The sequence below is a fragment of the Chlorocebus sabaeus genome, chromosome 24 (assembly GCF_047675955.1).
Source record: "Chlorocebus sabaeus isolate Y175 chromosome 24, mChlSab1.0.hap1, whole genome shotgun sequence".
NCBI lineage: Eukaryota > Metazoa > Chordata > Mammalia > Primates > Cercopithecidae > Chlorocebus > Chlorocebus sabaeus.
This window is the reverse complement of record NC_132927.1, coordinates 79,440,071-79,461,491: the sequence shown is the minus strand read 5'-3', so window position 1 is coordinate 79,461,491 and position 21,421 is coordinate 79,440,071. Positions and strand designations below refer to the sequence as shown.

Genomic DNA, 21,421 nt, shown 5'->3' with positions numbered 1-21,421 from the left:
TGTCAAGGCACTTCAGCCTGGATGACAGAGCAAGACCCTGTCTCTAAAAAATAGATGAATAAATACATAAATAAGTTCTCTGATTGGCCTGGCTTCAGTCACATGATGACTGAAGGGGGATGAAGTGCTGACTAGGGTCTTGGGTCACATGTGGTGCCAGCCCCTCTAGAATCCTATGATCAGAGTGGAGCTGGAGCGGAGACTCACAGGGTATGGTGTTCAGGAGACAGAGAGAGTGAGGGCAGACCAATACAAGGACTGTCCACCAAAGGGACAATGACCTTTGGCATACATTTGTAAATGTGTAAGAACAGTACATGGAAATTTCCAGGAGGCAAGAAGAGCGAGCAGACGTGGACTTCTCAAATGCTATGTCAGATCGCCACGTGTAGATTGTCAAGGGAAATGTCTGGGAATCTGTCCCACACTCAGGAATAAAAGATGAGAGTGGAAGAGAAGGTTTGGTGAGGTGATCCTGCCCGGGGACACAGAGGACGGGCCCTCCTTCCTTCACTTTAAGCCTGTGAGGGGGGCTTCCAAGGGATTTCTCAGAGAGCTCAATATTTGGTGTTCCATTTGGAGGGCACAGTGGCCTGGGGGTTGGCTCCTAGCCAGGAAGGAGGGGCTCACGTGCTGTTTCGGAGGCGGAGCTGTGCTGCTGCGCTGGGATCCACCTGTTCACTAACGTTGGGGCGAGAAGTGTGCCAGTGTTTCCTGAGGACAGATGTGAGCTGGGTGGATGAGCAAGCACGAGACCCATGGAGCCATTGAGGTCTTGTCCAAGAGTCCCTCAGGAAGAGCAGAGGGCCCCTCCCCTCCACAGTCACGAGGTAAGCACCCACCCAGTGGCACACCTGCTTGGGTTAAGGGGACTTCAGGAGACAAAGCAGCAGGGAACCACCAAGGAGCCCATGAATGTTCCCAGGAGAAAGAGGGTCAACTTTACCCTCTGCCAATCCAGATGGGATTGGAGCCCTTCCCCACTTCTCCCTTCCCGGCGGTGCCTCTAGATGGGCAGAAGGGGGCTGAGCGAGCCAAGGGAGGTTTGGGGAAGAAGGAGATGGCACCAGGCACAGCCCCCTTTCCCCTTGCTCATCTCAGGTCCTAAGGGGTCCAAGGGGGAAGATTTAAAGTTAAGGCCAGAGGTTTAGCTCTGCAAATCTCAACATTCTGATTTCTGAACCAATTTATTATTTCTGGCTTGAAGTAGTTGTAGAGTGCGTACATTTTAGGTTACTGGGGATAAGACTATGCTTAGTCTGGGGTTGGTGTGTTGCAAAGACCAGAAATTCACTGGAGCCAGTCAAGTAGAAGTTTATTGTGAGGATATAGTAGAAGTTCACAGGTGCCTGAGGACACATACAGCTGGGCTTCCCTGGCCTAGGGGCCAAGAGCCAGGACCCATGGTTGCTCCATCTGTCAGCTGGTCATAGAGTCCCTGGCTTCTGAAATACTCATTCTAATGTATGATAGCAGCACCTCCTATGAGCCAAGCACTGTTTTCAGTGTTCCCTGGGTATCAACTCATTCAATCCCCTCCCAAACTCACTGAAATGCCGAGGTCAGTCCTATTATTCCGCCTTTACATCTGAGACTGAGGCGCAAAAACATTTCTAGTCCAGGCTAGAAGGCAAGACCCCCACATACCCATTTTATCAAGTGCCGAGAAGGAAACCTGCAGGGCGAACTGGGGCCTGATCTCGCCCAGAGAGTTAGGTAAGGCTGCCCTGAAGAGGCGATGTGGAAACAGAGATTTGGTTAAGTGGATAAAGTGGAGGCAGTGTGGGGGGCATCCCAGGCAGAGGGGCAGGCAAGTGCAAAGGCCGGGAAGCAGGAAGGAGTAGGGACCACTGAGGAGCAGCAAGGAGATCAGGGAGACTGGAGTCAGAGGCTGAAGAGACATGGCAGAGAACAGGGTGGGAGTGCTGGGCAGGCCAGGCAGAGCCTGTGGTATCAGGAGATGGGAGCACATTGTCTACATCCAGTCACCTGTGAGGATACAGTTAAAACTTACACAGGGACAGGATGAAAGATGGAGATCTGGCCAGGCACAGTGGCTCACACCTGTAATCCCAGCACTTTGGGAGCCTGAGGCAGGTGGGTCATGAGGTTAGGAGTTCGAGACCAGCCTGGCCAAAATGGTGAAACCTTGTCTCTACTAAAACTACAAAAAAATTAACCAGGCATGGTGGCAGGTGCCTGTAGTCCCAGCCACTAGGGAGGCTGAGGCAGGAGAATCACTTGAACCCAGAAGGCGAAGGTTGCAGTGAGCCAAGATCATGCCATTGCACTCCAGACTGGGCGACAAGAGCAAGACTCTGTTTCAAAAAAAAAAAAAAAAAGAAAAAAAAGAAAGAAAAAGAAAAGAAAGAAAGAAAGAGGCCAGATATCTACAAATGCAGATATCTGGCTATGCTACTGGTAAAGAATTTGGTCTCCGGTAATCCCAGAAGTTTGGGAGACCAAGGCGCGTGGATCACTTAGGTCAGGAGTTCAAGACCCTCCTGGCCAACATGGCAAAACCCCATCTCTGCTAAAAATACAAAAAAAAAAAAAAAAAAAATTAGCCGAGAGTAGTGGCACACACCTGTAATCCCAGCTGCTTGGGAGGCTGAGGCAGGAGCATTGCTTGAACCCAAGAAGCAGAGGTTGCAGTGAGCCGAGATCACACCACTGCACTCCAGCCTGGGCGACAGAGGGAGACTCTGTCTCAAAAAAAAAAAAACAAAAAACCTTGGTGTCTATTCTAAAACCAGTGGGAAGTCTTTGATTTTGAGCCAGGTGATCTGCTCAGACTTTTTAAAACAACTTTTAATTAAGGTTTCATACACATACAGTAACATGCAAATATTTAGAATAGTTTGATGAATTTATACACTTTTACAGACCCACATTACAAGATGGCTCTAATGAAGATACAGAATGTACCCAGCCCCCCAGAGGCCTCTCCTTGTGTCTGCTTCCAGTTCATACCCCAAAGGCAACCAGTACTCTCACCTCTAACACCAGATTGTTTTCACCTGCCTTTAAGAAATGAAGGTATTATATACATATTCACACAGTGACACGCACTGATCTTAAGAAGACAATTTGAAGAATGTTTACTTATGCGTACTCCCATGTAACTACTACCCAAATCCAGGCATAGAACATTACCAGCAGCCCAGAAGGTTCCTCGCCCTGTTCCGGTCAACAACTCCGGCATAGGCAGCCACTCCTCTTATTATTATTATTATTATTAAGGCGGAGTCTCGCTCTGTTGCCCATGCTGAAGTGCAGTGGAGCGATCTTGGCTCACTGCAACCTTCGCCTCCCGGGTTCAAGCAATTCTCCTGCCTTAGCCGCTCGAGTAGCTGGGGCTACAGGCACGCGCCACCACGCCCGGCTAATTTTTTGTATTTTAGTAGAGACGGGGTGTCACCGTGTTGCCCAGGCTGGTCTCGAACTCCTGAGCTCAGGCAATCCGCCCCCTCGGCCTACCAAAGTGCTGGGATTACAGGTGTGAGCCACCGCGCCGGGCCCATTCCTGTTTTTAGCTCCAGAGATTAGTTATGCTTCAGGCTCCCTTAGCCTCCGGCTTCAAACCCCTATCTGCCCCTTCATCGGCTCCACCCCTTCCCCTGTACTCGCGCGCCCCAGAAGCTCTCAGCCACCCCCACGATTTCGGTGACCTTCCGCAAGCTTCAGGAATAGCCCCTCCTCTCCTGACGCCAAGGGTTTGTTGGGGTGGTGGGTATCTCCATCAACCTCCCTCCCCCAGCCACCCAAATTAACCAACAATCTTAGTAAATACAGCGACTCGCCAGGCAAACCCAGCCTGGAGACAAATATCCGCCCCGCAACCAAACTGTCACACCCAGGTATTGGTCTGCAGGGAGGTCTGGACAGTGGAAACTGAAACCCTCTGCAAGCCATCACGAATCCACCGGGCACTGGGGACGCTGGCTCCTGCCTTGGCAGCAGCCCCCACAAGCCTGGGACCTGACCCCACACCGTCTGGACTTCGATCTCTCGTCGGTAAAGTCAGGGGTAGGACCCGGGTCTTCCAGGACCAATTCGAGCTGGGACAAGCCGTTTTAAATAGCCCCGCCGAGGCCATCAGAGCTGCGCCTGCCAGGCGGCCCTCGACACCCACCTCGGCCGGGCCGGTCCGAGACCCCCAGGCAACATGGGCCCGCGGGGGCTGTGGGACGGGGCCCGACGGCCTGAGATCGCGATTCTGCTTCTTCGATACTTGGGGTCGTCTTCGGCCCCAGGATCCGCAACGCGCGCGGTCGGACCCCAAACACCGAGGGAACCGGGTCCGCTGAGCTAAGGCGCACACGCCCACCGGGGCGCGCTCTGCGCTTGCGCGGACCCCGCAATCTCGGCAGCGCACTCGCCCCGCCCCTCCCGTCCCCCCCCGCCCCGCGCCGCTCCCCGGGCCCGGCCCTGCCTTCCCAGCATCCCGGCTCCCTACGGCAAGCGGCGAGGCCCGAGCCCGCCGGGAGCTGGGAGCCGGGCGCGGGGCGGGGCGGCGCGCTGAGGTCAGCGCGGCAGTGGCCGGCCCCGCAGTGGTTGGCTGCGCCGGTGCTGGCCGCGCCCTGGTTGGCTGCGGGCCGCGGGGCTGGGCCGCCGGGTCGGGGCTGGGGTCGGGGCTCGGGCGCCGGCCGGGCTTGCGCAGCGCTAGGCTCCTCGCCGCTCCTAGGCGGCGGCGGCGGCGGCGGCGGCGGCGGCGGCGGCGGGGAGGGAGCGGCCGCGGGCGGGGCTGAGGGCGGTGGACGGCGGGGGCGCGGCGAGGCGGGGGCGGGCCGCCCGAGCGGGGAGGGCGGCGGCACCGAGGGGAGGAGAGCGGCCCATGGACCCGCGGGGCCCGGCGCCCCAGACTCTGCGCCGCCGGGACGGAGCCCAAGATGTCGGCCTAGGCCGGGGCGCGACGACGCGGACGGGGCGGCGAGGAGGAGCCGCTGCTGCCGGGGCTCGCGGCCGCCGAGCCCCCGAGGGCGCGCCCTGACGGACTGGCCGAGCGGGCTGCGAGAGGCCGGCGCGTCGGGAGCGGGCCGCGCGGCACCATGTCGGCCAAGGTGCGGCTCAAGAAGCTGGAGCAGCTGCTCCTGGACGGGCCCTGGCGCAACGAGAGCGCCCTGAGCGTGGAGACGCTGCTTGACGTGCTCGTCTGCCTGTACACCGAGTGCAGCCACTCGGCCCTGCGCCGCGACAAGTACGTGGCCGAGTTCCTCGAGTGGGGTAAGTGCACGCCGGCAGGGCCGGACCTGCGGCCCTGCGACCCCTGCGCCCCCTCCCGCGCACCTCCACGCCCGCCCGGGCAGACCTGCCGCCCTCCTGCCCACCCAGCCGGTGGGCTTCGCCTCCTCTCGCCCCAGCAGCGCCCCTGGGCCCGCTGCCCATCTTTCTCCAGCCGCTCCGTGCGCCCTCGTCCCTCCGCTAGCTCTTCATCCCTCCTTGCCCTCCCCAGCCTGGACATCCGCATTCGATCGTCCCGCCCCCTCATCCTGCCCCTCGGAGCCACATCCTACGTTCCCACTCCCACCCCCTCCCCCCTGCCGGGCCCTCGCCCTGGCCGCTTCCTAGATCCACCCTCCGAGTCTGGATATCATTTCCTGCAGCACTCCCTGGGATATCCGCCCCCGCCCCCGCTCCCGCACCTCGCCTTTGGGGTCCAGAGGCAGCGTGGAATTAGTTCGCTTTCCCCACCCCACGCTCCTCTGCGTTGTGGGGGCAGCTGGGTGTGCTTTCTGCATCTGCCTCGCCCCATGGGACCCCCTTGCATCTCCAGCGAGCCCAGCACTAACGACCCCTCCTGGGTGACAGCCTGTCTACAGCCCCTTGTTGGCCATAGCCTGAACACCCACTTTGCTGTAACACCTTCAAGGGGATTTTAAGGTTAAGGCTTTATTTTAAATAAACCGTGCAAGAGGACTTTTTTTGTTTCTTTTTAAATTCCAATTCTGCTAGACCTTTGTGATATTTGGAGGGGTAGTTGGAGCTATCACTTAAAAACTTTCTCATCTGATTTTTGCATGCCTTCTCTAGTTCGGGATCTGTGTTTTAATCATTGGTCAGCTAACCGATTATGCTTTTTTAGGACAAAAATTTGGTTAAACCATTTAACGATAATTAGGATCCTAAAGACAGGGAAAAGCGCAGAGTGAAACTCTTTTACTTCATCTCTCCCTAACAGGGGTGTGCTGTCAAGACCCTCAGACTATCTCACCTAAAACCACTGAGTAGGAGGAGGAAATTCGTATGTTCAGGCCAGACCTATGAAAACCTTATCCTTGGGTCATTTGCGTCACTGGGCTAGGACTGTTCAGTTTGAACCAGTAATTTCTAATCTTTGGGGCTGATAAAGCTGATATTTATACGAAGAAACAAATGAAAGTGTTCCACAGTGAGGCCTCTTGCTCTGCCAGATTGGTAACTGGAATTTGGAATTTTGTTTACAAATAAAATTTAAGTTGCAGTCTTCTTTAGAGGGCTTCTGTTGAGTTGCTCTGTAGTGAAATGTTACACACTATCTTGTGAGAGCAGCAGTAGAAAGAGGCCCTGAGATCAAGGACAGCCTGTGATGCTTTATTTCCGTGGGAACTACCATTCTTGGTTACTTATAGTATCAGTAAATTAAGAATATTTACTTTCTAGCATCCTTTGTCAGTGACATGATTTCCAACTGAATAATTAATTGACTTCACCATTGCTTTGAAAGTGAGTTCTTTGGTGCATGTTAAAATCTGAATATTTTGTTTCCAGTTTCTTTCCTTTTTTTTGGAGACGGAGTCTTGCTCTGTTGCCCACGCTGGAGTGCAGTGGCACGATCTCGGGTCACTGCAACCTCCACCTCCTGGGTCCAAGTAATTCTCCTGCCTCAAACTCCTAAGTAGCTGGAACTACAGGCACGTGCCTCCATGCCCGGCTAATTTTTGTATTTTTAGTAGAGATGGGGTTTCACGGTGTTGGCCAGGCTGGTCTCGTACTCCTGACCTCAGGTGATCCACCTGCCTCGGCCTCCCAAAGTGCTGGGATTACAGGCGTGAGCCACTGCATCCAGCTTGTTTACCGTTTCTTTCTGATCACTCGATGTTGAAACCCACACAGTTCCACTGTCAGGTTCAACTTGGTGCACCACCTGTGAGTGTGACTGGGAGGAGGAAACAGAGAGAAAGTTGGTTTTGCTGGGAAGGTGTTGTCCCACTGGCCTCTGCCCTGGTACCTAGAAGGAGATTAGTCTGAGGGCTGGGGCCCTGTGGGCCGTTGTGCAGCCACCTCTCCCCACCAGGCATTACTGGTGGGCTTCCCTGGAGGAAGCTCTTCTCAACATGTGTGGAGGTCATATTTTATGAGATCTGACCTTTCCAAATCTAAACAGGAACTGTGTGCTATAACATAGACATGTTTTCAAAGTTGTATTTTGGCTCTTTGGAAATTGTGATTACAAACTACATTATTCTCTTAGGAACTCAGTTTGCACAAAAGTATAAATTTTCAGTTATAGAGAAGAATGAACTTAGAAGGTGGTGTTTTAATGAAATATCAATATATTTTACAAGTATTTAAACTCATTTATGTTAACATATACATCATTGTAACTCTAAAGTGGTGTATTTCTAGTTGACGTGTGTGCAGTTAGTATTTAATGTTGCTTGGAATTGCCTAGTTGTTTCGAATGGAAAGCACAGAATAATGCTTTTGAATAAAACTGTTTATAGAGCAATATTAGGTACTCTATCTATCAGTTACTTCTGCTCAGGAAACACATATAGGCTATCAATGAGTGGACTGTTCAGTTTTTGGATTCACCACTCCATGACATTTGAAACCTCTGATACGTCGATTTCTGTCATGTGGAAAAGCCAACCTTTCCCCACTTCCCAAATCTTACCAGGTATCTAATGACAATTATGGAGAATTCTTGAAACTTAAGGAAGAAAAGTAGCTGATTCAGCCCAGATTTGGAGGCTTAATGAGGAAATTTGGAAAGTATAGGTAGTAAACTTTTTAAGTTTTAAAGGAAGATTGTGGCCTGGTGTGGTGGCTCAGGCCTGTAATCCCAGCACTTTGGGAGGCCAGGGTGGAGGATTGGTTGAGCCCAGGAGGACAAGACCAGCCTGAGCAACCTGACAAAACCCAGTCTCTATAATAAATGTAAAAATAAAATGTTATAAAAATGTAAAAATTAGCTGGGCATGGTGGCGCACACCTGTGGTCCCAGTTACTCTGGAGTCTGAGGTGGGAGGATCACTTGGGCTTGGGAGGTCAAGGCTTCAGTGAGCAGTGATCGTGCCACTACACTCCAGCCTGGGTGACAGAGTGAGACCCTGTCTCAAAAATAAATAAAAGATGATTATTTTTGGCTCATATTTTCTTATCACCACAGTGGTTGCATGGGACAAGAGTCATTTCAACTTTTTTTTTTTTTTGAGATAGAGTCTCACTCTGTCACCCAGGCTGGAGTGCGGTGGCAAGATCTCAGCTCGCTGCATGCTGTGCGTTCCAGGTTCATGCCATTCTTCTGCCTCAGCCTCCCAAGTAACTGGGACTACAGGCACCTACCACCATGCCCGGCTAATTTTTTGTTTTGTTTTGTTTTGTTTTTTGAGACGGAGTCTCGCTCTGTCACCCAGGCTGGAGTGCAGTGGCATGATCTCGGCTCACTGCAAGCTCCGCCTCCCAGGTTCACGCCGTTCTCCTGCCTCAGCCTCCCGAGTAGCTGGGACTACAGGCCCCGCCACCACGCCTGGCTAATTTTTTCTATTTTTAGTAGAGACGGGGTTTCATTGTGTTAGCCAGGATGGTCTTGATCTCCTGACGTCGTGATCCACCTGCCTTGGCCTCCCGAAGTGCTGGGATTCCAGGTGTGAGCCACTGCGCCCGGCTGAATTTTTTTGTGTTTTTAGTAGAGATGGGGTTTCACTGTGTTAGCCAGGATAGTCTCGCTCTCCTGACCTCGTGATCCGCCCGCCTCGGCCTCCCAAAGTGCTGGGATTACAGGTGTGAGCCACCGCGCCTGGCCGAGTCATTTCAACTTTCATTGTAGGTTTTTGTCTTTAATTTTCCTATAGCTTGATTGGTTTCCTCTGTGAAATCTTAGACCTTAATGCTGTGCTTTGCATGTATATTTCTTTTCTTTTTTTTTTCTTTTTTGAGACAGAGTCTCACTCTGTTGCCCAGGCTGCAGTGCAGTGGTGCATTCTTGGCTCACTGCAAGCACTGCCTCCCGGGTTCAAGCAGTTCTCTGCCTTAGCCTCCCAAGTAGCTGGGACTACAGGAACCTGCCACCATGCCTGGCTAATTTTTGTATATTTAGTAGAGATGGGGTTTTACCATCATAGCCAGGCTGGTCTTGAACTCCTGACCTCATGATCCACCCGCCTTGGCCTCCCAAAGTGCTGGGATTACAGGCATGAGCCACCATGCCCAGCCTTGCATGTATATTTCTTTAAGCTATTTTTGAAAATATCTTGATACATTTGAAGGAACATATAAAACACTTTATAGTTTCCAAATGTAAATAGCAACAAATACGGACAACCCAATGAGATGAATTTGTTGTCTTTCATCTTTGTCATATACAAATACTGTCTCCTGTGTTAAATATTTTTCCCACATCTTATTTGTAACAGCTAGTGTTGCATTTGGATGGAGCTGATGTTTGAAATCCTAGCCTATGGGCATTGGACAGGCCCCAGTGGTCTTCTGCCCTGGCTGCTGTGTGACCTGCAGACCAGGAGGGAGGCCTCCGGGTTGATGCTGGTGTGGACACGCGTCACAGAGGCAGAACATGGGTTTCCAGTTCCCAGTCCGGGGCATCTTCTCTCGAGATGTGCTTCCTCTTCATGAATAGAATTAATCCTCCCAGTCTTCTGGGTGGTTCCTCGTTTGTGGCTTTTCTCACCAGGAGTGTGACAGTATCTTCTCAGAGTCCTCCTCCATGGATGTGAATGCCCGTAGCTGTTAGTGTGGGGATGGGCAGCCCAAGGTGTGAGTGGGATGACACCACCGAATTTAGTAAGTAAGAGTTAACTGACACAGTGCTAAACATCTCATAATAAACAGTGCTAGGATTACAGGCGTGAGCCACTGTGCCTGGCTCAGATACATTTTATCTTAATGATTTCTCTGGATAGAATGTTTGCATAACATGGGAACACTTTTTTAAAATAATAGACTTCAGAAATAGATCTTTTGAGTAAGATCTGAATTATAGGGAAATATTAGGATTGCATGATAAAAATTAGGTTATAATATAATTTAGATCATGTAGATTCTATGGTAGCTGTTTGATACTGACGGTAATAGCATGAGATAGGACAGCTGAAACCATTAAACATTAACAACCCAGCCCTATCTTTTCTGTCTTAAAACTGCAGGCCGGGTGTGGTGGCTCACACCTGTAATCCCAGCACTTTGGGAGGCCAAGGTGAGTGGATCAGGAGTTTGAGACCAGCCTGGCCAACAAGGTGGAAACCCATCTCTACTAAAAAATCAAAAATTACCCGGGAATGGTGGCACGGGTAGTCCCAGCTACTTGGGAGGCTGAGGCAGGAGGATCTCATGAACCCAGGAGGCGGAAGTTGCAGCGAGCTGAGATTGCGCCTCTGCACTCCAGCCTGGGCAACAGAGCAAGACCCTGCCTCCAAAAAAGAAAAACCCCTTCCTTCCGTGACAGTTGGGCTTTACAAGTGAACAGCATCTATCTTAAATCTAGATTTCAAAGAAATAAAATTGGATTTGAAGAAATAGTTCTCACTTCAGGATACCACTGTGTGAACTACCTGAAAAATTAAAATGTGCAGTGAATTGTCCTTCAAGCAAAATACTCAAATGCATGTAAATTACAGAACTCACAACACTGCAGGGTTGACAGAGAGCACCTCTGCTTGCCTCCACCCTCCCTCTTGTCGCCAAGCCAGGTGCCCTTAGATATCTCCTGTTTGTGCTGACATTAGTGATGCTGGATAAACAGGCAGGCACACAGGACTGTTAATTCCAAACTATATTAAATACAGTGAAACTGTCAAATGCTTTTCTCTGAAAAGAGACAGAAAGCTTTTTTTTTTTTTTTTGCTGGAAGAGACCAAAAACAATGTTACCATGTAATCTCATCCCAAAACATACCTGTTAGTCCTATGACATAATACCTATTAGTCCTTGACTATGTTTGTTTTATTCTTAGATTCTTAGTGTTATGGGACGACAGTATATTATGATTACCTTAAATTTGTGTGAGAAGCTCACAGAAAGGCTCTCTTGCTGATGAGAATGGATGAGAGGGAACACACTCTCCTTAAATCTAAAATCAGAAGTGTTTTGGCAGTGTGAACTGTGTGTAGTAATCTTTCTTCCCCGTCCCCCCACCCCCAATAGACTAGCCACTAACTAGGAGATAAAGGTCAAGTTTCAGTTTGATTTTAAACAATCTCTGTTGGGGGTTAGGTTTTTGGTTAGTTTTATTGATTGGTAGGTAACTGTGGCAACAAAATTGTTTTTTGATTAAAACTGCAAAAAGAATCGTTATGTAATAGAGAACTTTGGATTTTTGTTTTTCTTAGGAATTAGACATTGAAAGATAACTTTGAATGGAATGATATAATTTCATTCAGATTCAGTCCTTGGATTGGAGCCTCTTTGGAGAACACTTGGGACCTACTGTAAGGTGATTCCCAGTGTTAATTTAGATGATGATTTCCCTGACCTCCAAAATCGCAGAGTCGTAGGTTGGAAGACTGTTAGGAATTTTTTTTCCCCCCAAGACAAGGTCTTGCTCTGTTACCCAGGCTGGAGTGTAGTGACTCTATCATGTCTCACTGTGGCTTTGACCTCCCAGGCTCAGGCAGTCCTCCATTCTAAGCCTCCTGAATAGCTGGGACTATAGGCATGCACCCCTACACCTGACTAATTTTTTATTTTCTGTGGAAACGAGGTCTTGCTGTGTTGCCCAGGGTGGAATTGAACCCAGGCTCAAGTAATCCTCCTACCTTGGCCTCCCAAATGTTGGGATTATAACCGTGAGCCACTGCGCTCTGCTGTGTGAGGAATTTGGGGAGGTCGTATGAACCTGCCCTCCAGCCTGCTCCCCGCTCCCCTTGGGTAAACTAGGTTCTGAGCATTTTCCCTAACTGTTTCTGGAGGAGCTGCCCTCTAACCAGCGTTTCTTTCCTTCACAGGACTGTGGTCAGCCTCAAGCCTCCTTGCAGGTGCCTGCTTTGAAATATCTTTATTTTATTTTAGCCTTTTCTTTCTATTCTCATTGTTAGTGACCTAGCTAAAGCTCTCAAGTCCTCAGGCCTAAATGAATGCCTTTCCCACTTGAAGTTTTAAATACCTCTGCCAGATCAGTCTCAAACTCTCTTCATCACTTCACCTTTCCAAAACTGCAATGCCTTCATATTCTGTTGCCTTTAAAATAAAAAGTTTGATATCCACAAGTCAGTATTAGAATTTGAAATTGACCCCAAAAGATGCATCTAATCTTAGTTTTAGAAGTTAAGGTTATGGCCAAGTGCAGTGGCTCATGCGTGTAATCCCAGCACTTTGGGAGGCCAAGGTGGGCGGATTACAAGGTCAGTAGTTCGAGACCAGCCTGGCCAACATGGTCAAACCCCATCTCTATTAAAATACAAAAATTAGCCGAGCTGGTGGCGCACACCTGTAATCCCAGCTACTCAGGAGGCTGAGGCAGGAGAATCACTTAAACCCAGGAGGCAGAGGTTGCAGTGAGCTGAGGTCGTGCCATTGCTCTCCAGCCTGGGCAACAAGAGCAAAATTTTGTCTCAAATTTAAAAAAAGTTAAGGTTAACAACACTTCCCACCATGCCCCGTGGGGTGATTTTCTTTAAATATAGTTTAGCTTTTATCAGTGTAATGCATTTACTTAGTTTTGGAAACCAAGCAGTACTACTGGGTTGTAATGCAAGATAGCAGTCCTTCTACCAGTTGCTTGCTCTGCGCTCCGACTTCCCACAGACTGCCACTTTTAACTCCTCTGTTTCTACTTATCATTTTAGTTAGGATCACATTTAGCTGCCAGTAATGGAGAACAAAGTGACAGTGACTTAAATAAAACCAGGTTGATTTCTCTCACGTGAAGTTGACGTGTCCGCAGTCAGCGCTGGTTGGACGGCCTTGCTCCAAGAAGCCTCCGGGGCTGTGGCCTTTTCCCACCCTCAGGCCACCATCTGAGACGGTGGCCATCCCACCCTCCTTCAGCCAAGCAGGCCGAGGGTGGGATGTTACTATAGAAGAACCATGGATATTGGTGGGTGCTGAGCAATGCCTGCCTTAAATTTCATGTTTCTGTATAGCATGCTGGTACTGCTAATTTCTGATTTTTCCATTTTAGACATTGTCTGCTGACTTCTGCTGTAGAAGAGGCTTTAGAACTGTTCTACATTCTCCCTCCACTGCTTGAAACACATTCACCCCTTGCTCTTTTCCTGTGTCCCAAATATGTTTATATAATTTTGTTTAAATTGATATTCAGTGTCTACACTGTTTTTGTTAGGTAACTGTCTTCACAGCTAAGCCATGTAAGATACAATTTACTAAGGGAAATATTTTTGTGTTACTGGAATGAATTTTCTTTCTTTCTTTTTTTTTTTTTTCTTGTAATAATCTCATGGAGTAAATTTTTGTTTTTTTTTTTCTTTTTGGAGACAGAGGCTCACTCTGTTGGCCAGGCTGGAGTGCAGTGGCATGATCTCAGCTCACTGCAGCCTCTGCCTCCCGGGTTCAGGTGATTCTCCCGCCTCACCCTCCCGAGTAGCTGGGATTACAGGCACCTGCCATCACGCCCGGCTAATTTTTGTGCTTTTAGTACAGATGGGGTTTCACCGTGTTGTCCAGGCTGGTCTTGAACTCCTGACCTCCAGCAGTCCACCCGCATTGGCCTCCGAAAGTGCTGGGATTACAGGAGTGAGCCACTGCTCCCGGCCGGATTTTCTTTAGCTTGGTTTTCAGTGTACAGTCATGAATTTAGTGCCAGACGTTTAACTAGAACTCCTCCATTAAACACCTCAATAATCTTATCACCTTCATCCCTTCCAGACCTGCCACTTCTCTGTTTCAGCCTGGGCTGTGTGTCCTGCAGGCCTGCTACTGAGCAGTCCTTGGAGTGCTTTTCATTCCTTGCAGGGATTATTTGTGTCTCTTTCCTCTGTTGAATTCCCTTTTCTGGATTCTGTGTCTTTTATCTTTCGGTGGAGTGAATCTTCTAGTAGCTTCTTGAGAAAGAATTCATCGGAGGTAGATTTTTTGAACCAAGTCTGTCTGAAAATGCTCTTTCTTTTGTTTTTGTTTGTTTGTTTGTTTGTTTTTGGGAGATGGAATCTTACTCTGTTGCCCTGGCTGGAGTGCAGTGGCGTGATTTGAGCTCACAGGAACCTCTGCCTCCCAGGTTCAAGTGATTCTCGTGCCTCTGCCTCCCGAGTAGCTGGGATTACAGGCGTGCACCACCATGCCTGGCTAATTTTTGTATTTTTAGTGCAGACAGCGTTTTGCCATGTTGGCCAGGCTGGTCTTGAACTCCTGCCTCAAGTGATCCGCCCACCTCGGCCTCCCAAAGTGCTGGGATTACAGGCATGAGCCACTGTGCCTGCCTTGTTCTGAGTTTTTAAGGAAAGGTTCTCAACTTAATCCTCTAGTTTTTACATTGAGTTTTTATTTGTTTGTTTTTGTTTCTGTTTTTGTTTTGACACAGAGTCTCGCTCTGTCACCGAGGCTGGAGTACAGTGGCGTGATCTTGGCTCACTGCAACCTCTGCCTCCCGGGTTCAAGCAGTTCTCTGCCTCAGCCTCCCGAGTAGCTGGGATTACAGGTGTCCGCCACCGTGTCCAGCTAAGTTTTGTATTTTCAGTAGAGATGGGGTTTCACCATGTTGGCCAGGCTAGTCTTGAACTCCTGACCTTGTTCAAGATCCACCCGCCTCGGCCTCCCAAAGTGCTGGGGTTACAGGCGTGAGCCACCGTGCCCAGCCAAGAACACTTAAAAATGAAAGATACAATGTCAGAAACCAAAATTCAATGTAAGGCTGGACGTGGTGGCTCATGCTTGTAATCCCAGCACTTTGGGAGGCCAAGGCAGGTGGATCACCTGAGGTCAGGAGTTTGAGACCAGACTAGCCAACATGGGGAAACTCCGTCTCTACTAAAAATACAAAAACTAGCCGGGCATGGTGGCCGGTGCCTGTAATCCCAGCTACTCTGGTGACTGAGGCGGGAGAATCACTTGAACCTGGGAGGCGGGGGTTGCGGTGAACTGAGATCACGCCACTGCACTCCAGCCTGGTTGACAGAGAGAGATTGTCTCCAAAAAAAAGTGTTGTTGTTCTCAGTCTTCCTTTTTATAACATCCTCTTTCTGTTTCATGAAGGCAATGTGTTTTAGACACATTTCTCTTTGTTTAATGTTTTATTGATTCCTGCACACATCTGTTATGTAGATGTTTCCCTTTGCCTCCTATCTTGTCTGTTTCCTGCTCGTTCTTTTTCACCTGTTTTCTACTTTGGTCATTCTCTTTGTTAGAGGCGTCTGTCTGAAAATCTGGTGATTATTGACTGTGTTTCCATGATTATGAGTCGGCCGATTGGAAACTCCCTGTATGCATGGGGCAAACTTTAAGTGTTGAGTCTCACCATCAGGAAATAGAGCGTGGACCCTGCCAATTTGAGGGCCACTACCAGAAGTTAGTGATAGAATTCTTTATTTTGGAGCTGTAAGTCTCCCCAGAGAGAAGTTTCCGGTCTCCTGCTTGGGGTTTAGGGGTGGGGGGCATAGCTGTCGGTTTCTGGTAAGGTGGCTGAGGTGGAGGAGGGCTGCTGGGGGAGGATCTAACTGCTTTTCCTGTGGACTTGAAGTGCATGCTCTTTTCTGCCCATTAACCACAGGCCTTCAGCGATCTCAGCGCCTCTTCTCGTTCCCCAGTCTCGTTGCCTGCTGCCCAGTTAAGTTCTGGTTTTCTGGCTTTGCTGAGTTAGATACCACTCATCGGTTTGCTTTTTCCCACTGTGCAAAATCGTGTTGACATTTCTAGTCTGCTGTCGTCCCTTGTCATTCACTTAGCAAATATTTTTTAAGGACTTAAGATGTGCTAGGCATTGCAGCAGTGAAGAAAACAAAATTCCTGTTCTGGAGCTCATGTTGTCCTTGAGGCTCTGTGGCGGTGTGATCATGTGCCGCCGTGGTTTCCAGGTATGCGGGACGCCCCAGCTCTAACCTCTGCACAAAGTGAGGGTATAGTTCCTCTTTGTTTTGATTTGGATATGTTGCTGTTTCTATTCTTACACTTACTTACTTGAAAGAGTCCCCCATGGGTAGAAGGAGGAAATGGGATGAGGGGAGAGCAGGTTTTTCTCGTAACTGCACAAGCATTGGAGGAGAGAGGAGAAGGGGGTTACGAGACTGTGAAGAAGCAGGGAGTAGCTGAAGAAAGTGTTGAAAGGGGAAAAACGGTGGCTGGACAGCGCCTGCTCCTCGGGGCTGGACAGCTCCTGCTCCTCGGGGCTGGGAGGGTACGGGGTCCCTGTGGAGACCATGTGATGTGGGGATGTTCACAGCTGGACTTTTGTGACTCCGGAGTTGCCTGTAGAAACTTCATCTTTCTGGAAATGTCATAGAGCTGTGTTTAACCTCCAGAGCTTTTAGTATCTAGGAAATCACCCATTGAAAATAGACCAGAGCAGAATAAGAAATATTCTTACCCCTCATCATTCTCTAGTGAGACACAAAAGTGACTAGAACTCCCTTACCACAGCACCCGAAACAGCACTTCAGCGCCCTTGCTCTGTTGTACTTCACCCTTGTTAGTGTGAAATCATTGAATTAAAATAATTCAATCTATCACTTTGTTTAAAAAACTTAAATTGATGAGCTGAATTTATTTTTCAGCGTTTCTTTATTTTAGAGACAGAGTCTCCCTATGTTGGCCGGGCTGGTCTTGAACTCCGAGCTCAAGGGATCCTCTTGCCTTGGCCTCCCAAAGTACTGGGATTACAGCTGTGAGCCACCACACCTGACCCACCTTATACTGTAATTTGAAATACCATTTCTGTTGACTCTTTACTATTGAGAAAGATGTTGATTTTATTAGTGGTTATGCAGCAATCCTTAAAGGTTAATTTTGGAGGCCAGGCATGGTGGCTCAACGCATGTAGTCCCAGCACTTTGGGAGGCCCAGGTGGGAACACTGCTTGAGCCCGGGAGCCTGAGCAACATAGTGAGATCCCTGTGTCTACAAAATTAAATTTAAAAAATTAGGGCCGGGCGCAGTGGCTCTCGCCTGTAATCCCAGCACTTTGGGAGGCTGAGGCAGGCAGATCATGAAGTCAGGAGATCGAGACCATCCTGGCCAACATGGTGACCCCATCTCTACTAAAAATACAAAAAATGAGCTGGGCGTGGTGGCACGCACCTGTAGTCCCAGCTACTTGGGAGGCTGAGGCAGGAGAATGGCGTGAACCCGGGAGGCGGAGCTTGCAGTGAGCCGAGATCGCGCCTCTGCACTCCAGCCTGGGCGACAGAGCGAGACTACTCCGTCTCAAAAAAAAAAACTGGCTGTGGTAGCAGGCACCTGTAGTTCAGCTACTCAGAAGACTGAGGCAGGAGAATGGCGTGAACCCGGGAGGCGGAGCTTGCAGTGAGCCGAGATCATGCCACTGCGCTCGAGCCTGGGCAACAGAGCGAGACTCCATCTCGAAAAAAAAAAACAAAAAGAAAAAGTAGCTGGCTGTGCTCCTGTAGTTCATCTACTGGGGAGGATTGGTTGAACCCAGGAGGTTGAATCTGAAGTGAGCTATGATTGCACCACTGCACTCCAGCCTGGGCAACAAAGTGAGACTCTGTCTCCAAAAAGTAATAATAATAAATTTGCAGCTCTGTCTTAAATAGATGTTTGTTTTCTAACCCGAAGTATTTGAAACCAAATTGTTGAAAAGTCTTTGTTTATTGATAGAACAGCTTTCGGATGTACCTTTAAAATGAAACTGGATTCAAATATGTGGGAAATACTGTCTGACTAGCAGCAAATTGAGGAGTTACTGGAAATACTCTATTTCCAGTTTTACCAGTTAATTAAGGTGTCAGGGATGACATTGCTATTATACGGTATCAGAACAAGAAATATTTCTCAAAACATCAGACATGGTTTTATGTAACCAAAATGAAAAGCCTGGATATATTCCCTTCTACAAATATTTAGTTATTTTTTTAAAAAGCAAGATTTGTGTTTATGAAATTTTGATAATCCTTGTGACATAATATGTTAGGAGGATTTTTAAGCAGAAACCAGCTGTCAGCAATATAGAGAAATTTAAGTTGAATTATACTGCTGATAGTTTATTTATTTTAGTGAAGAAGAAAGGCTTCTCTACCATTTACAATTACCAGATAATTTCTTTTTTCCTGTTTTTTTTTTTTTTTTTTTGGTAACAGCTTTATTGAGGTTCAAGTCATGCATGATTTACCTGCCTAAAGCATACACTTCAGTGTCGGTGTATTTTAGTATATTCATCAAGTTGTGCAACCATCTCCGCCGTCACCACCAAAGGAACCCTGTACTCTTTCGCTGTCACCCCCAACTCTACCCCTACCCCAGCCCTGAGCAACCACAAATCTATTTTCATTATATATCTGCTCGTTCCGGATATTTTCTGTAAGTGGCATCATATAATATGGGTCTTTCCTGACTGATACCATGTTGTCAAGTTTCGTCTCGTATTGCAGCGTATGTAGTGCATCATCCCTTTTTATGGCCAAATAATACTCTGTTGTGTGGACAGCCCTCATTTTGTTCATTCATCAGTTGATGGACATCTGTTTTTTTTTTTTTTTTTTGAGACGGAGTCTCGATCTGTCGCCCAGGCTGGAGTGCAATGGCCGGTCTGAGCTCACTGCAAGCTCCTCCTCCCGGGTTTATGCCATTCTCTTGCCTCAGCCTCCCAAGTAGCTGGGACTACAGGCGCCCACCACCTCGCCTGGCTAGTTTTTTGTATTTTTTAGTAGAGACGGGGTTTCACCGTGTTAGCCAGGATGGTCTCGATCTCCTGACCTTGTGATCCACCTGTCTCGGCCTCCCAAAGTGCTGGGATTGCAGGCTTGAGCCACCGCGCCCAGCCAATGGACATCTGTTTACCTTTTGTTTGTTTATTTGTTTTTTTTTGTTTTTTTGTTTGTTTTCAGAGTCTTGCTCTGTTGCCCAGGCTGGAGTGCAGTGGTGTGATCTTGGCTCACTGCAACCTTCGCCTCTTGGGTTCAAGCAGTTCTCCTGCCTCAGCCTCCCAAGTAGGTGGGGTTACAGGCGTGCGCCACCACACCCGACTTACTGCTGTATTTTTAGTAGAGGCGGTTGTTGGCTGCCTGGTTGGCCAGACTGGCCTCAAACCCCTGACCTCAGGTGATCCACCTACCTGGGCCTCCCAAGTAATTTTTGTTTATTTTTTAATAACGATGCTCTGAACATTAATGTACACGTTTTTGTGAGATACATGTTTTCATTTCCCTCGAGTGTATACCTCGGAGTGAAATTCCTGGGTCATGTGAAGGCTCTGTGTTGAGCATCCTGAAGAACTGCCAGGTTGTTTTCTACAGCAGTCTGCGTTCCCACCAGCAGCCCACAAGGGTTCCAGTTTCTCCACATCCTTGACAACGCTTGTTATTTTCTGACTTAAAATTCTAACCGTCGTAGTGAGTGTGAAGTTGTTTCTCATTGTGGTTTTGATTTGCTTTTCCCTAATAGCGAATGTTGTTGAACATCTTTTCATGTGTTAGAGACATTTGTATAGCTTCGGGATAAATATCTATTCAAGTTGTTTACTCATTTAAAAAATTGGGTTGTTTTGGCCAGGTGCAGTGACTCACGCCTGTAATTCCAGCACTTTGGGAGGCTGAAGCGGGCGGATCACGAGGTCAGGAGATCAAGACTATCCTGGCTAACACGGTGAAACTCCATCTCTACTAAAAATACAAAAAAATTAGCCGGGCGTGGTGGCGGGTGCCTGTAGTCCCAGCTACTCGGGAAGCTGAGGCAGGAGAATGACGTGAACCCGGGAGGCGGAGCTTGCGGTGAGCCGAGATCGCCCCACTGCACTCCAGTCTGGGCGACAGAGTGAGACTCCCTCTCAAAAAAAAAAAAGAAAAAATTGGGTTGTCTTTTTGTTGAATTTTAAGAGTTCTTTGTATATACTAGATAGAAGCCCCATATTGGACATAAGATTTTCAAATATTTTCTACCATTTTGTGGGTTGTCATTTCACTATCTTGATGGTAGCCTTTGAAGCACAGGTGTTCTTCATTTCGATGAAGTCTAATTTAACTTTTTTTTTTTAAACTGCTGATTTATTACAAGTCCCCAAGAGGGCTTCATTTTTTGTTTTCAACATCCTGTTCTTCAGCTTCCTTGTCTCTTTTTGCCCGTATGCCAAAGAGCCGGGCATCGGCATGGACCGTGTGGAGACTAGCAGAGGCTTTGAGATTCTTCTCCTCAGTGATGACTTGGGCTTTCTCCTTCTCACATTTGGGATGGGCATGACCGGCCCTGTCAGCTGGGTGACCAGTTTCAGTTCTTCAGCAGAACTGTCTCCCTTACTGGGGGCCGAGGGCTTCCTGGGGAAGAGGATGAGTTTAGAGTGGTGCTCCTTCAGCCCCAGCACCTTGGCCTGCAGGGACTCAGTGGACTCATTGGATCCCCAGAGATGCCAGTGGTCTTGTGAATGCTGGCCACCCTGAGCTCCTCCAGGCTGCAGCCGCGGCCGGTGTGCACCTTGGTGTGAATACTGCTTCGTGCGGCACCACACGATGGGCCAGATGGGTCCTGATGCGGTGTGCAGGGCAACGTGGGGCACTTTGGCTTGCCCGGCCTTGCATCTGCGGATCTTCCGGGCCGGCTGGTTGAACCACGTGGCCATGCGCCAGCTGCCAGTCCTTGTGGAAGTAGAGCTTTCATGCCATTCTGGTTGGGCGCCGTGGCTGCCTAGAGCCCTTCTGCACAGGAAAACAAATTTAACTGTTTTTTGTTGTTTTTTTGTGTGTGTCATATCTAAGAATCTATTGGCAATGCAAATTCACAAAGTTTCGTACCTGTGTTTTCTTTTACACCTGTGTTTTCTTCTGAGTTTTTTAGTTTCAGCATTTACATTTAGTTCTTTGATCAATTTTGAGTTAATTTTTGACATGAGGTAGAGGGGTTACATTCATTCTCTTGCATGCAGATATCCAGTTGTTCCAACAACGTTTGTCGAACAGACTATTCTTTCCCCCGTTGAATGGTCTTGAAATCCTTGTCAAAATCAGTTGACCATAAATGTATGAGTTTCTTTCTGGACTCTCAGTTGTATTCCATTAATGTGTATGTCTGTTCTGATGCCAGTACCACACTGTCTTCATTATTGTTGCTTCATAGTAAGTTTTCAAATCAGGAAGTATGAGTCCTCCAA

General features: G+C 48.5%; 1 protein-coding gene and 1 pseudogene across 2 annotated transcripts in view; one reads left to right on the top strand and one right to left on the bottom strand.

Annotated features, from left to right (window-relative positions):
- The first annotated feature begins 4,633 nt into the window (after positions 1 to 4,633).
- Positions 4,634 to 21,421, top strand: part of CDC42BPB (CDC42 binding protein kinase beta) — a 129,387-nt gene continuing 112,599 nt past the window's right edge. For both annotated transcript variants that reach the window (XM_037984569.2, XM_007987923.3), the window contains exon 1: positions 4,634 to 5,226. In XM_037984569.2, the coding sequence (XP_037840497.1) occupies positions 5,052 to 5,226 (175 nt within the window). In that variant the 5' untranslated portion in view covers positions 4,634 to 5,051. The remainder of the gene's footprint in view (positions 5,227 to 21,421) is intronic.
- LOC103229746 (large ribosomal subunit protein eL13-like) overlaps positions 19,000 to 21,421 on the bottom strand; it is a 28,077-nt pseudogene continuing 25,655 nt past the window's right edge.